A 15,000-nucleotide genomic window follows, 5' to 3' on the forward strand; every position below is an offset into this window, starting at 1 on the left:
GTAGCCTTCAACTTCGCACTCAGAGAGAGAGAGAGAGAGAGAGAGAGAGAGAGAGAGAGAGAGAGAGAGAGAGAGAGAGAGAGAGAGAGAGAGAGAGAGAGAGAGAGAGAGAGAGAGAGAGAGAGAGAGAGAAACCAAGAGAAAATTATAATATAGGTATTACAGTAATGCAGAGAGGAGATGGGAGGGAGAAGGACACACACACACACACACACACACACACACACACACACATAGGAGTGGCCTTGCTTGTCGGAAATTAAACAAACAGATGAATTTCACAGCCTCTGCTTCTCTCTCTTCTCCTGTGATTACTGGGAGCACAAGGCCATTCTGTCTCAAGTCATTTCCTGAAGGTGAAGGTATTTCCCCTCACATATTAACACCTTCAGTACTAGGACACATTTTTACCATGAGTTTTGAGTATGATTAGAGGATTTTATTTACTTTAGGAAGGGTCTATGGAGGTCAGAAGATTAATGGCCAGTTTTCACTTTTTTTACTTTTTTAATCCCCACATAGGTTTATGAAGCTGTACAAAATCACCAAATAGTAACCAGAATAAGAAAATACATCATGGTACTGAAGGGTTAACTCTCCTGCTACTGCAAATTTACAAGAGCTTAAAAATAACGGAAGCTTTAAGAAATATACCTACCTATCTCCTCCTACTAACTAATTTGTAAAGGTCTTTCCCTATAACTCTCAATCATTCATCTCTTTCTCTGGTAAACTCTGGAACTCTCTACCTGCTTCCGTATTTCCATCTTCCTATGACCTGAAGACATTTATCCTATTCTCTCTCTCTCTCTCTCTCTCTCTCTCTCTCTCTCTCTCTCTCTCTCTCTCTCTCTCTCTCTTCAATCTGCTTGGGAACTGGCAGCTAAGTGGACACTTTTTTTTTTTTTTGTTGCCCTTGCCCTGATTTCCTTAACCTAGCCTAACCTAACCTAACCAAACTTAATATAACCTAACCTATCCTAACCAAACTTAATTTAATCAAACCTAATCTAACCAAACTTGAAACTCAACCTAACAAACTGAATAAAAAATACAATACTTAACCTAACCTAAATTAACCTAACCTAACCTAACCTAACTAAACATAACTTAGCCTGACCTAACCTAACCAAGCCAAAACTAAATTTTCAATGCACAATGATGATGAAGCATACTAATGAGAGCAACAGTGTGTCTCCCTCTGTACCATACTTTCACCACAGATCAGAATGCAACAGGCAGACTGAGTGCGGGTTGTGCTGGCAGCGGTGATGGTAATAAGTGGTCCAGTGTGGCCACTTGTTGCATCACTGCCTCTGTGTGTGTGTGTGTGTGTGTGTGTGTGTGTGTGTGTGTGTGTGTGTGTGTGTTACAGGGTTGGCAGGGCATGGAAGTGGAGTTGTAATGGTCACTTTAAGAGGTGGAAGAGAGGTGGAAGTTTTATGGCTCAAGGTTGATGTGGATGCTTGCAATGAATGTATGAATGAAAGCATGAATAAATGAATGGATTAATAAATAAGTAAATATAAGATTGTGGCTTCAAGAGTTTAAAGTGCTGTACTATATTGCAGATCTTTTTATCCTAATTTGTGCAGAGCTGTACCTAACTATTCCATTCAACCAGCTCACTCACTCATCCAGTAACGAACAAACTAACTATCCAGGCTACTAACTAAAAGACTGCCACGTCAACTGTCTGACTGCCTGATTATATTACCTGCTTACCTCACTGACTGACTGACTGACTGACCAACTGACCAACTGACTGACTTACTGACTGAATGACTGACTACCTACCTGACTGATTGACTGATTGATTAATGCACCAAAACATCCTAAGAAATACCCTGGATGACAGAAAAGCATTGAAAATAACCCCGTACACTTAAATTATACAAGAATTCAAGGGAAAAAATAAGAATGATCATATATCAATGTAGAACCAGTCATTGATATAGCTTAGCAGTGTATAATTTCCATATTATTTGTATTTACACTTTATCTGCATTATAACAGAACTGAATGAAGCTTCCTCTGTGTGTGTGTTTCACTGTTTGATCTGCTGCAGTCTCTGACGAGACAGCCAGACGTTACCCTACGGAACGAGCTCAGAGCTCATTATTTCCGATCTTCGGATAGGCCTGAGACCAGGCACACACCACACACCGGGACAACAAGGTCACAACTCCTCGATTTACATCCCATACCTACTCACTGCTAGGTGAACAGCACCTACACGTGAAAGGAGACACACCCAAATATCTCCACCCGTGTGTGTGTGTGTGTGTGTGTGTGTGTGTGTGTGTGTGTGTGTGTGTGTGTGTGTGTGTGTGTGTGTGTGTGTGTGTGTGTGTGTGTGTGTGTGTGTGTTAAGTACTGTATATTAAACCCAATTACTGTGAAAGGCTCCATCTAACCACTCCACTCTCCACTCTCCACCCTTGACCCTCCATCACCTTACCTTCTCCACAGTGGCCACCACACCTCCTTAACCTCTTCAATACTGGGACACATTTTCACCTTGAGATTTGTGTATGATTAGACCATTTTATTGACATTAGGAAGGGTCTATGGAGGTCAGAAGATTAATGGCCAGTCTTCACTATTTTAATCCTCCACATAAATTTCTGAAGCTGCATAAAATCACCAAATAGTCACCAGAATGAATATGGAAATACATCATGGTACTGAAGGGGTTAACCATCACCAACACCCTTCACTCCCCACCCATGCCTTGCCTCCACCCTACACCAAGTCCCCTAAATTTAGTATATGTACCACTGGAATAAGTACCCTTTCCTACTCATTCAGAGGTGCAGTAGGGGCACCACTATACCACCCTGCCACTACACCCTGCCTGCCGGGGGAGGATGGGGTGACCTGGTTGTATTAATGACAGTTATTAGTGGCATGGCTGGTTTTCTTAAGTACTTCTATAATCACTATCTGTATTTTTGTCATTTTGTTACTGTGTACTTGTTGTATTTTCAAAGTTTTATGGTTGTTGTTATGGTTTTATTGGCTATTCCTGTTATTTCAAGGGGGGGGACAGTCTCGCCACATATTTCTTAGATAGTGAAGTTATAATAGTTGAGTCTATTAATAATGACACAATGATGGGACGAGAAAGCCCTCCTCTGTGTTTATTTCTATTATATACCATCTCTTTTTTACTGTGAAACTCTAATCTGTATATTCATTCCCACTCCATGCTGTCTTTCTGTAATTAGAAACCCTCCTCTATATGTTTATTGCTACTCTATACTATATTTTTTCTTATTGCTAAACTCTACTTTATACTATATTCTTTTACTCAAAAACTCTAATCTGTAAATTCATTCCCACTCTATGCTAGCCTTATTTAATTAGAAATCATCCTCTATATGTTTATTTCTACTCTATGCCATAATTTTTTTTACTGTGAAACTCTCCTCTATATATTAATTTCTACTCTTATACTAAGTTCTTTTACTCAGAAACTCTAATCTGTATATTCATTCCCTCTCTATAGTAGCTTTATTTAATTAGAAATCATCCATTATATGCTTATTTCTACTCAATTCTATAACTTTTCTTACTGTGAAACCCTCCTACTGTATATACACTCCCATCTGCACACTACATTTCTATCTATGAACATTGACCATGAGCAACAAAATACATAAAAAAAGACCCACAGAGGTGCCAGTCCTTATGTTACCATCAGATACTCATTACAGTCACCACCGCCACCACCACCACCACCACCACCACTAGAGCACCAGGTGGAGGCCGTGAGCGAGGGGTGTGAGGCTGGCAAGGTGAGGGAAAGTGATGAGCACCAAGGACACTTTGTGGGAAGCTGTGTGGCTCTGTGTGCCTTTCAGTGGCTCTTTCCACCACCTCAGAGGAACATAAGTGCTTAGGGATGGTCTGTGGTGGGGGAAAGGGAGTGGATGGTGGGTGGGTGGGTGGGTGGGTGTGTGTGTGTGTGTGTGTGTGCATGTGTGCTGTTGTTGTCAATATTTAGTGAATGTGTCGTGTAGCCTTGGAAGGAACGAAGGAAGGAAGGAAGGAAGGAAGAAAGGAAGGAAGGAAGGAAGGAAGGAAGGAAGGAAGGAAGGAAGGAAGGGGGGAAGCGAGTGAGAAATAACATGGAAAAGTAAGAGGGGGAGGAATGGAGGGAAGGAGGTAGGGAAAAAGGAAGGTCAATGGAAAAGAGAGAGAAATAAGAAAAAATAAGGAAAGTAAGGCAAGGAAAAAAAAATGAGAAAATAAATAAATAAATATAAACCATTCTACTATTTACCTTTTCACAATCCTAAACACCCAAAGACGAACAAAAAAATCACAATAAACCTAAAAATAAAAACAAATAAATAAATAAATAAATAAATAACACAATTAACAAAGGTAGAAAAATAAACCAAATCTTGCAACAGAAGAAAATTATTTAAGTCACGAAGGTTAAAATTTTCAAACAAGTACACACACAAAGAGAGGCCAAGGACTGAAGAACAAATAAAGAGAGAGAGAGAGAGAGAGAGAGAGAGAGAGAGAGAGAGAGAGAGAGAGAGAGAGAGAGAGAGAGAGAGAGAGAGAGAGAGAGAGAGAGAGAGAGAGAGAGAGAGAGAGAGAGAGAGAGAGAGAGAGAGAGAGAGAGAGAGAGAGAGAGAGAGAGAGAGAGAGAGAGAGAGAGCAAAACACTAACATAAAAGCTTCTGCTCAAGAGAGAGAGAGAATGGCAAGAATAATGAGATGTGTGTGTGTGTGTGTGTGTGTGTGTGTGTGTGTGTGTGTGTGTGTGTGTGTGTGTGTGTGTGTGTGTTTCACTGTTTGATCTGCTGCAGTCTCTGACGAGACAGCCAGACGTTACCCTACGGAACGAGCTCAGAGCTCATTATTTCCGATCTTGGGATAGGCCTGAGACCAGGCACACACCACACACCGAGACAACAAGGTCACAACTCCTCGATTTACATCCCGTACCTACTCACTGCTAGGTGAACAGGGGCTACACGTGAAAGGAGACACACCCAAATATCTCCACCCGGCCGGGGAATCGAACCCCGGTCCTCTGGCTTGTGAAGCCAGCGCTCTAACCCCTGAGCTACCGGGCCGTGTGTGTGTGTTTCACTGTTTGATCTGCTGCAGTCTCTGACGAGACAGCCAGACGTTACCCTACGGAGCGAGCTCAGAGCTCATTATTTCCGATCTTTGGATAGGCCTGAGACCAGGCACACACCACACACCGGAACAACAACGTCACAACTCCTCGATTTACATCCCGTACCTACTCACTGCTAGGTGAACAGGGGCTACATGTGAAAGGAGACACACCCAAATATCTCCACCCAGCCGGGGAATCGAACCCCGGTCCTCTGGCTTGTGAAGCCAGCGCTCTAACCACTGAGCTACCAGGCGTGTGTGTGTGTGTGTGTGTGTGTGTGTGTGTGTGTGTGTGTGTGTGTGTGTGTGTGTGTGTGTGTTTGAGGAGGACTTGGTTGTTTTAATTTGGTTAGGCCTAGTTATATTTATGCAGTTTGGTTATTCATCCTTAATTTTAGTTACCTAGTTGTATTTTTTTTTCTGTTTGTGTGTTAGTTAGTTGGTGTTAGTGAGTGTTTTGTGAGTTTGTTTTTAGTGTTAGTCTTAGTTTTAATTATTTAGTGTCGTTATTTAGTCATCTAGCGTTTAGTACCATTAGTCTCAGTCAGTATGTTAGTCAGTTAGTCTAAATAATCCTTTTGTTTTGTTAGTTTTAGTGTTAGTCAGTTTTATTTATAGTCATTTGGGTCTTTTTTTTCTTTTTAATTACTTAGCGTGCAGTATTGTTAGTATCAGCCATTTTGTTAATCAGTTAGTCTTCCTGATGAGTCTCTATTTGTTAGCCCTTGGTCTCAATCAGTTTGTTAGTCAGTTAATTTTCATAAGTCTTATTTGTTAGTCCTTATTCAGTTCTCTGCTTTACAAAGACTGTATGGCCACACTGTACTGCAATGGATGGGTTTCACTGACAGACAAAACAATTACCATCAGGAGAAATAATTCAAGAAATCTTTATCCCCATCTACAAGAACAAAGGGGATTTAAAAAGAATAGATTTTGCAATTTCTACCCAGTTTTGAAGATGAAAGGTGGCTGAGGAACAGGTAAAGGTGTCTCAGAGTGATTGGTAACTCGGGAAAGATGCACTAAATAGAAGTGAAACGGTTAACTTCGTGACATACCACTTTGATTATTTGATTATGTAGTGTAAAAGTCAGAGCTATCTTTTTCTATTCAACTTCATATGATCCATCTCTCTCTCTCTCTCTCTCTCTCTCTCTCTCTCTCTCTCTCTCTCTCTCTCTCTCTCTCTCTCTCTCTCTCGAATTCCTTCCCACTAACTACTGGTGCTATAATACTTTTTAACTGTTCTGGAAATTGCCACTTATTCTAGCTAGTTCAGATTATTAGTTGAGAGGGGCTGAGGCAGGGGTGGTGTGGCAACCATGCTGAGTGGTGGTCATTAAAGTGCAAAGTTGCTCCTTCTAAGCCACCTCAACACACCCACACCCAGCCATCACACTCCCCTTCCCCTCACTACACCCACCTACAATTACTACTTTTTTGCAGGCAGGTAATTTCAAAATAGCCAGAAATTAGTGACCTTCATTTCACATCTCATAAAACTCACAGAACCACAAAATTTCATCACTTCATTCAACACTTTCTTCCTTTGCCATTTGTGTAACTATTCACTCTTCCCCCTCAGCCTCAGTAGGTCAGGCTGCTAGGCTACACAATGCTATGTTTCAAAACACGTCTTGCTGTGTTGCTTAGCACTTTGACCTATTCAAGCAAAGGTGAAGTAATTACATAAAGGTTAAAAAGGAGGATGTTTGGTGGTGAAGTCACACTGGTTAAGCAGACCACAAGCAGACCATTGAGTTACAGAACTGCAATCTAACAAGTACACAAAATGATAGGCCAGACACATGGAGAGATGAGCTGACATGAGAAGTTTTGTTGGGATGGCCTGGAAGGGATGGACAGCTGATGGAGAGTTGTGAAGGTAGGAGCCCCGCCCTGTGGTGGAATCATACACTAATGACTTACCTAAAAGACAAGCTGCAGAAGCTGATTACAAAACGTAAGCAGAATTAAGTCAGTCAATTGGGCAGAATACACATGCCCATTCATTTCCAAAATTTGTACTCCAGTATCAAAGTAAGAAAAAGATAAGAAATGAATGGCACTTAAAAGACTGAATCTAATGCTGCATTACACTCGCACTCCTAGACCACTCAAACAAATGCTCTCTGCCAAGTACAGAACTGATGCCGACACACAAGCTCATCAATACTATTGCCATGCTTGGTTTCCAGCCACCACACCTTGAAGTAGCTATACACCAATGAAATATTGCCCATATTGGCCACTCTCTCACTCTCTCTTAAAGGTCCAGGCTGTAGCTGGTTACTGACAGTTAGTTACTTTTATTTTACTAATAAATTGGATCTGAATATCACAGATCACACTCCATGGTGATTTTGATTTTTGATACAACACAATACTAATTAATGCATGGTAAGTAAAGAGTGAATGTTCATGCATCCATCGTAATGCATCTACTATGGCAGTGATTCCAAAAGCTGCTCTCTTGTGACACTCTCTGAAATCTGATGCTAACAAGCATTTTCAGAACAAAATTGAACACCATTCAATAATTTCTGGATGTTAATTATACCAACATACACGATGTAATGTGAAACACAAAACACATATGGACAGAGAAGAAAACATTCTGACTCAACTAACTCAACCAGCCAGAAACACTGCCCTGCCCCATTGTGACTCAAACACTGCAACCTCAGTATACAACTGAAAGATATAATACAGTCCCTTGTTTGTCATACACATTAATAAATAATACTGTACCTCACAAGACAAAAAGACAACCATGCCCATTACCAAAAATTATTCCTATGCACCAGAAAACTTGACTTCCATTACTTCAAATACTCATAGCAACACAATCTAGGCAATGACTTAACTACAGGTTTTGCTGCCTCGGCCACCCTGTAACCTTAAGTTTGCCACCCTTCCCAGAAGCAAAATAATATTACAATGCACATTAAGCCCTTAAATGGTTACACATATTGAGACCAAAATAGCAGTTTTCATTGAATAAAGATACATCTAGGCCTGTATGAATCAAGAATATATGCTTAGACTTAATTACCAACAGCAAACACAGGCCTAATAATGCAAAACTGACAACTGTGAGAACCAAAAGTGTGGCCCAGGGTGAACCACCGCAGCCTCTGCCATCAGCTATGCCAGTGAATGTAGGCAGTAAAACACAGCACAACACATCTCACTCATTACACCCAGACCACTCCCACACCCCCACCACAGCCAACAACACCAGAATCAGCACCCCAGCTGTGATGTGGCAATGTAAACCATTTCTAACTCAACAAACCTAATGCCTTCATGTGTCCAAAAATGACATCACTCTCAAACCCGGCAAATGACCATTAATCATAAATCAACCTGTGAGAGAGAGAGAGAGAGAGAGAGAGAGAGAGAGAGAGAGAGAGAGAGAGAGAGAGAGAGAGAATGGAGAAGGGGGAGGACTAGAAATGGTTTAGTGTATGCCATTATAAGATCTGGTGGCGTTCTTGTTATTAGAACTCCTACATTCTTTTCTTTTATTTCCATAACAACCTTTCACTTGACACACACACACACACACACACACACACACACACACACACATTTCAGCAAGGACACCCATTATTTCCTTCGTAAAATCTACCTCCATAATTCAGCAGACAATACTGATACATAAAATACCAATTGCATCAAATATTAACGCCGCAGAAGGGAACAGACGGCATAAATACTCACACTTGCTCAGTCATGATGGTTTGTTGACGTTTGCTGGATTGCCGGCGGATTGACAAGAACGGGAGGGTGTCTTGTGACTTATTGACTGATGCTTCTCGTGTATCTGTGTCCTCTTCTTCCTATTGTTATTATTAGCTGTATTTTTCTTCTTTGTTTCTTCTCACTTGACAGGGTAAAGTTGACAGGTTGGAATGTTCATCTGGAATGTGGAGATTTTATGATAAGAGTCAGATTACGATATTATTTTTAGATTTAGCATTTGGGTTTTTATGTATGGGTACTTTAAAATGATCAGCTAAGTAGTTTAGTAGTGAGTTTTCTTTGCTTTCTTAAATGACACAGAACACGCAATGAAATATGTAAAAAAAAAAAAAAAAAAAAAAAACGCAAATAATACTAAATAATAAGATATGAACAATTATAATACATGGGAACAAAAAAATAATAATAATAATTAGGAATAACAATCAACAATATAAAAGACAACCTAAATGAGTAACAATTTGACATAAGAACTCGCCCGCCAACACGTGCCCATTCCCTACAGAAAAACGCATTGCACACCCCCACAACCCACACAGCGGCTACAGTTCCCGTCGCGAGTCTCCCATAGCAAGGTAAGCTGCTCCCATAACTAAAAATAAACCCATAATTCTCTGTATTTGCACCTCACAGTTCACGTAATGCCGTAAGTTATCCTGGAGTGCTGAAATTACGCGGGTCTCGGGACTGTCAAGGCTGAGAGAGTATGTAGACACTCCTTCCGTCATAATGAAAGGAGTGATTTGAATACATGGCGAGTGTGATATATTATTATTATCATTATTATTATTATCATCATCATTATTAAGATCCACATCATTATCACTGTTGTTGTTATCACCATCATCTTCGTCATTAATTACTACTCTTATCATTACGTTTACACTACAAATGTTCTTTTCTCGTGGCGGGGGTGGAGGGGGTACGGTCCAGTAGATTACGGGGGGTTCGAAAGTTGGGGAGGGGAGGTGACTATTAGTTGAAATTACAGATTCACCAATATTTGTTTGTCCTTGCCCACTGTCCTTAAATAAAAAGTTAGATAATAAGAAAATACAATTAAAATAAGTCGGATATTCAAAGAGAGGTTACGTATAAAGATTTTCCATTTCGTAACCCTAAAACTGTGAACGTGGCTGAGGTAAATAACAGTAAGATCAAGAGAGAGAGAGAGAGAAAAAAAAAAAAAGCTACATATCTAGAGCTTACAAAGATTCCTCCCTAATTCGTAACCTTAAAACTAAGAATATGGATGACTTAAATCAAACAAAACAAAAAATTAATTAAACAATAAATAATAATAAAAAAAAAGAGACATGCAAACACAGGCTATAGAAATGTCACCCTATTTCTTAACTTTAACAGCGTGAACAAAGGTGACGCAAGAGCGAGGTTACAGTACAGACAGGTAAACCAGCGGACGGTACACACGATAGGGAATCCCAGTGAACTAGGAAATAACCACACAGCCCTGCAGGAAGAGAGGGAGGCCGAGGGAGACAGGGCGAGACAGGGAGGTAGGGAGAGAGAGGCAGGGCGAAGCAGGGAGGGAGAAGCAGGCAGGGTGAGAGAGCCAGGGCGAGGCAGAGAGGTAGGGCGAAGGAGGCAGGGTGAAGCAAGGCAGGGCAAGACAGGTAACAAAGAGGGAGAATAAGAGAGGCATTGTAAGGCGGGTAGGGAGAGGGAGGCAGGGCTAGGCAGGAAGGTAGGGAGAGGGAGGCAGGGTGAGGCAGGAAAGGAGAGGCAGGCAGGGAGGTAGGATGAGAGAGGCAGGGTAAGGCAGGGAGAGAGGGTGAGGAAGGTAGGGAGAGTGAGAGAGGCAGGGTGAGAAAGAGCGAGGTAAGGAAGCAGAGTAAGGAAGAGCGAGGCAGGGAGGGAGGGTGAGGGAGGTAGGGAGGTAGGGTGAGGCAGGCTGACAGGGTACCATTGCCCAACACTCCTAACACGACAGTAGGGCAGAGAGTAACAGAGGAAAAAAGTAATGGGAAAATAGTAAAGGGAAAAAATAACAAAAAAACAAAGCAACAAGAAAAGTAGTAAAGTAACGAAAAAAAAGTAACAAAAAAGTAATTAACAGGAGAAAAGTAACCAGAATAAAGCAACAAGAAAAAAGAAAGAAAGAAAGTAACAGCAAAAAGAATAGAAAAAATAATAATAAATAAATAAATAATGCATGCTTTTGATTTCTATTTTGGACCAACCCTAACCTAACTTTCATTTTTTTCCCTTACTAAAATTACTAATGTTACTTTTTTTTATATTTCAATTCCTAGCAAAAACTGTTTCTCTCTTTCGTCACTCTTTCCCCTGATAATTTCTTTCCAAGCACCTCATGACACTACTCCATTATATTCATTCATTCTTTACTGTTAGAGGGGGAAATCTGACCAAAGACAACAACAACAAAAACAACAATAACAACAACAACAATAACAACAACAACAACAACAACAACAACAACAATAAAATAAAAAGGCAACATAAACAACAACATTAATAAAAGCAAAAAAAAAAAAAAAAAAGCAAAAAAGACAACAAAAACAAAAACAACAGCCACAAAAACAACAGCAACAACAACAACACCACCAATATCAACAATAAAAACAACAACAAAAACAACAACAACAACAACATTAATAACAAAAACACCACCACCAACAACAACAACAACAACAACAACAAAACGATTAGTAAACAAAAAGATCCACTTGGAAGCCAGTCCCAGGGGAGGTCTGAGAGAGTTACTCAAAAGAATGGGATAAATGTACCTATTTTTTATTTATTACTATTTTTTTTTTTTTTTTAGTGAGTGTGGCGGGTTTCTACCTTCACTCGGGGTCACTGTACTACTACAACTACTATTGAACCTGTCTTAGGAAGTATTTGACATTTACTGAAGACTCTTTTTTATTTCAGTACTGGGACGCATTTCTACCAAGAGTTTTGTGTATGATTTGACGATTTTATTTACATTATGAAGGGTGTATGGAAGTCAGTATATTAATGGCCAATCTTCACTATTTTAATCTCATTAAGAAGTTTCTGAAGCTGTATAAAGTCACCAAATAATAAGCAGAATGAATATGAAAACGTGCCATGGTACTGAATGGCTAAGACCACTGAGATCAATAAGGGTGAATTTGCACTAGAACTTATTTAAAATAGCGTAGGTTGACTTGGAAACGTTTGACTGGCGGGCGTGGAGGTGAGTTAACCAGGTGAGGCAAGGTATTTGAAGGCCGCGTGACAGTGACAGGGGCGAATGACAAGCAGGGAACCACGCTTGCTTGGTTGCCTGGCGTGCTGGTCCACAAGAAGAGGAACACTTACCGGAAACAAAATATCGTACATATGATAAGTCTTTAATCTCTAAGGATAAGAGACTGTATAGATTGGTTCTCACTCTTGTTGAAGCTCCACGCAAGGCTTAACTGCTCAAACAAGAGAGTGATTACCAAGCTTTAAAGGGAAGTGTAGCGGTTACAGTGTTAAAAGCATCCAAACATTACTCAATTACTTTCGTTGGCCTCTATTTGACTGAAGGTATTTAATTAAATCAGCCGATCTTTATGATATACAAAAACCTAATCTTGATTTTCTTCCGTGTGACAAACTATTTAACTAATCCAGTCTTTACATACAAACAAACATTATCCTGCACTCTTTATAACTTTTTCTGTATGCGACTCGAGGCACCTTTAACCCAACCAGTCTTTACATACTCTACAAACACTACCTTATGTTACAGTCTCATAACTTTCACTCCATACAGAAGCATGAAAGAGAATCCTTACACACACACACGCACGCAGTAAACCTCGACACACAAACACATCTACACATACAAGCCTCACCTAACCTGACATAGCACTGACACCCACACACTCTCACAGCCTCACCAACACTACAGTCAGATCCTTGGCAGCAGAGCAGAAAGATATCCCAACACAGCAACCGCAGCCTCTCACACCCGGTTCTCGCCCAGCACTGCCCGTCCCTTCCCTCCGGACGTGGCTTCAGCTGCCCCGACTGTGGAAAGTTAACAGTTTTTATATTACGTACACTTTTCATCCCCTCTCACGTCTCCCACGCAGCTTGCCGGGCCTGTTATCCACCTACCGTGCTGCTGGCGAAGGGAAAGTGGGGCGGTATACTGTCTCTGGTGTTGGAATGAGTGGTGGTGTGGTGTTGTGGGGGGAAGATTCTATATAGTTATCTCGTGTCATGCTTGGTTGTGAGTTGCATAGTGTGATGTGAGTGTGAGGTGGTTGCTAAGTTGTTTTCCTAATGGTTCTCTCGGTGGTCTGTGTGTTGGGGTGAAGGTTATGGAAGAGTGGGGATATTTAGGCGTGTAAGGTTGAATTGGTGGTGGTAGGCAGCAGTGTGGGGGGTGATATGGAGATAGAGAGATATACTAAGGGGGAAGGAAATGAAGCTAGAAGACAATGCGAGCGATAACAATTGAGAGATGATAATAGAAAGGAAGGCAAATTGAGTTCGTATCAGAATGTACAGTACAGACGGCTCCCTGTTTGATGAAGCAGCGACATGTCAACTTGTGGGATTTTAATAGGTAAATATCATAAGCCAGAAGTCGTGACATGTCAATTATTAAGCCACATCTCCCTTTTCAACCCCACTCCATGTCCGCCTCCTTATCCTCACTCCCTTCTTGTTACTACTCTCTCTCTCTCTCTCTCTCTCTCTCTCTCTCTCTCTCTCTCTCTCTCTCTCTCACGTAGTTGTAATTTCCCTGTCTTCCTTATCAGTGTAAGTTTTGACATGCCTCCTTTACACGCAAAAAAAAAAAAAAAAAACCCAGATAGAAAGAAAAAGAACAGAAGGAAAGAAGAAAGGAAGGACGGAGGGAAAACACTCTCTGGCCATGAATCACGTATAAATACCATAATGATTCTCTACCTCAAGGCTCCGGGAAGGATTTATTATTTTTAGTGTGGTTTCGTTGTGATAAGGTTAGATAGGCAGGAAGGTGAATAGAAAGGTAGATAGGTAGATATGCAGTCAACCAGCCAAATAGGTAAACAGATAGGGAGAAAGACGGACAGACAGGTGAACAGGTGAAGAGAAAGGTAGATAGATATACAGACAGGTAAATATATAAGCAGACAGATAGACAAGCAGGTAAGCAGGATGGTAAGAATATAGGTAGACAGAGACAGACAGGTAGCCAGATAGATAGATAAGTAGGTAGATGAGCGAAGAGGCAGGTAATTAGGTACAGGTAGACAAGCAGAGAGGCACTAGGACGGTGAAAGTTTTGACAGGTATTCACGTAAGCAGACAGGTAGGCAGGGAGTTTAGTTAAAAGGTAGTCAGCAGGCAGGCAGGCAGGCAGGCAGTTTAGTTTGTAGGCAGACAGGCAGGCAGGCAGAGACGGAATTAGTTAGCAGGCAGGCAGGATAGCAGGGAGTTTAGTTAAAAGGGAGACAGACAGTTAAGCAGGGAGTTTAGTCAACAGGCAGGCAAGCAGGCAGGGAGTTTAGTTGACAGGCAGGCAAGCAGGCAGGCAAGCAGAGAGTTTAGTTACCAGGCAGGCAAGCAGGCAGAGAGTTTAGGAAGCAGGCAGGCAAGCAGGCAGAGAGTTTAGGAAGCAGGCAGGCAAGCAGGCAAGCAAGGAATTGAGTTAGCAAGCAAGCAGACAGGTAGGGAGTTAAGCAGACATGCTGACAGGTGGACCTTGAGTAAATCATTGTCGTCATGCTCACAAGGCGCCAAGATTAACCATTACTATACTTCCAGTTTTCCCTTCCTAACTTTCACACCTCAAGTCCCGTCTCCTACCTTGTCTCTCCTTACACCTTCCCTCTCCGTCTCTCTCTCTCCCTCTTCCGGACGTGCTTCCCCATGCCTCTTATCTCCAGACGCTCAGGTGATCCCCTTCCCCACTCACCTTGACAGTCACCTCCTGACGTGGCTGCAGGAGTTGAACTGAAAAGGAAGGGAAAAAGGAAAGTCGTGTAGCGAAAAATAGATAGAACGGAAAAAATGTTATGTGATTCTCCTCATGAAAATATATTAAACACACACACACACACAGAACCTGCTGCTGGTATGTTTCGT

The 15,000-nt window shown here is 41.3% G+C and overlaps 1 protein-coding gene across 3 annotated transcripts in view; it reads right to left on the reverse strand.

Annotated features, from left to right (window-relative positions):
- LOC123511383 (6-phosphogluconate dehydrogenase, decarboxylating-like) overlaps positions 1-13,155 on the reverse strand; it is a 37,408-nt gene extending 24,253 nt beyond the window's left edge. The window contains exons 1-3 of one of the 3 annotated variants that reach the window (XM_045267211.1): positions 13,039-13,155; positions 12,819-12,948; positions 8,878-9,076 (exon numbers count right to left, since the gene is read on the reverse strand). In XM_045267211.1, coding sequence (XP_045123146.1) covers positions 8,878-8,891 — 14 coding nt within the window. In that variant the 5' untranslated portion in view covers positions 8,892-9,076; positions 12,819-12,948; positions 13,039-13,155. The other 2 variants (XM_045267212.1, XM_045267213.1) reach the window with 2 other exon arrangements.
- Between the last annotated feature and the right edge of the window lie 1,845 nt (positions 13,156-15,000).

The sequence above is a fragment of the Portunus trituberculatus genome, chromosome 31 (genome assembly GCF_017591435.1).
Source record: "Portunus trituberculatus isolate SZX2019 chromosome 31, ASM1759143v1, whole genome shotgun sequence".
Lineage (NCBI taxonomy): Eukaryota > Metazoa > Arthropoda > Malacostraca > Decapoda > Portunidae > Portunus > Portunus trituberculatus.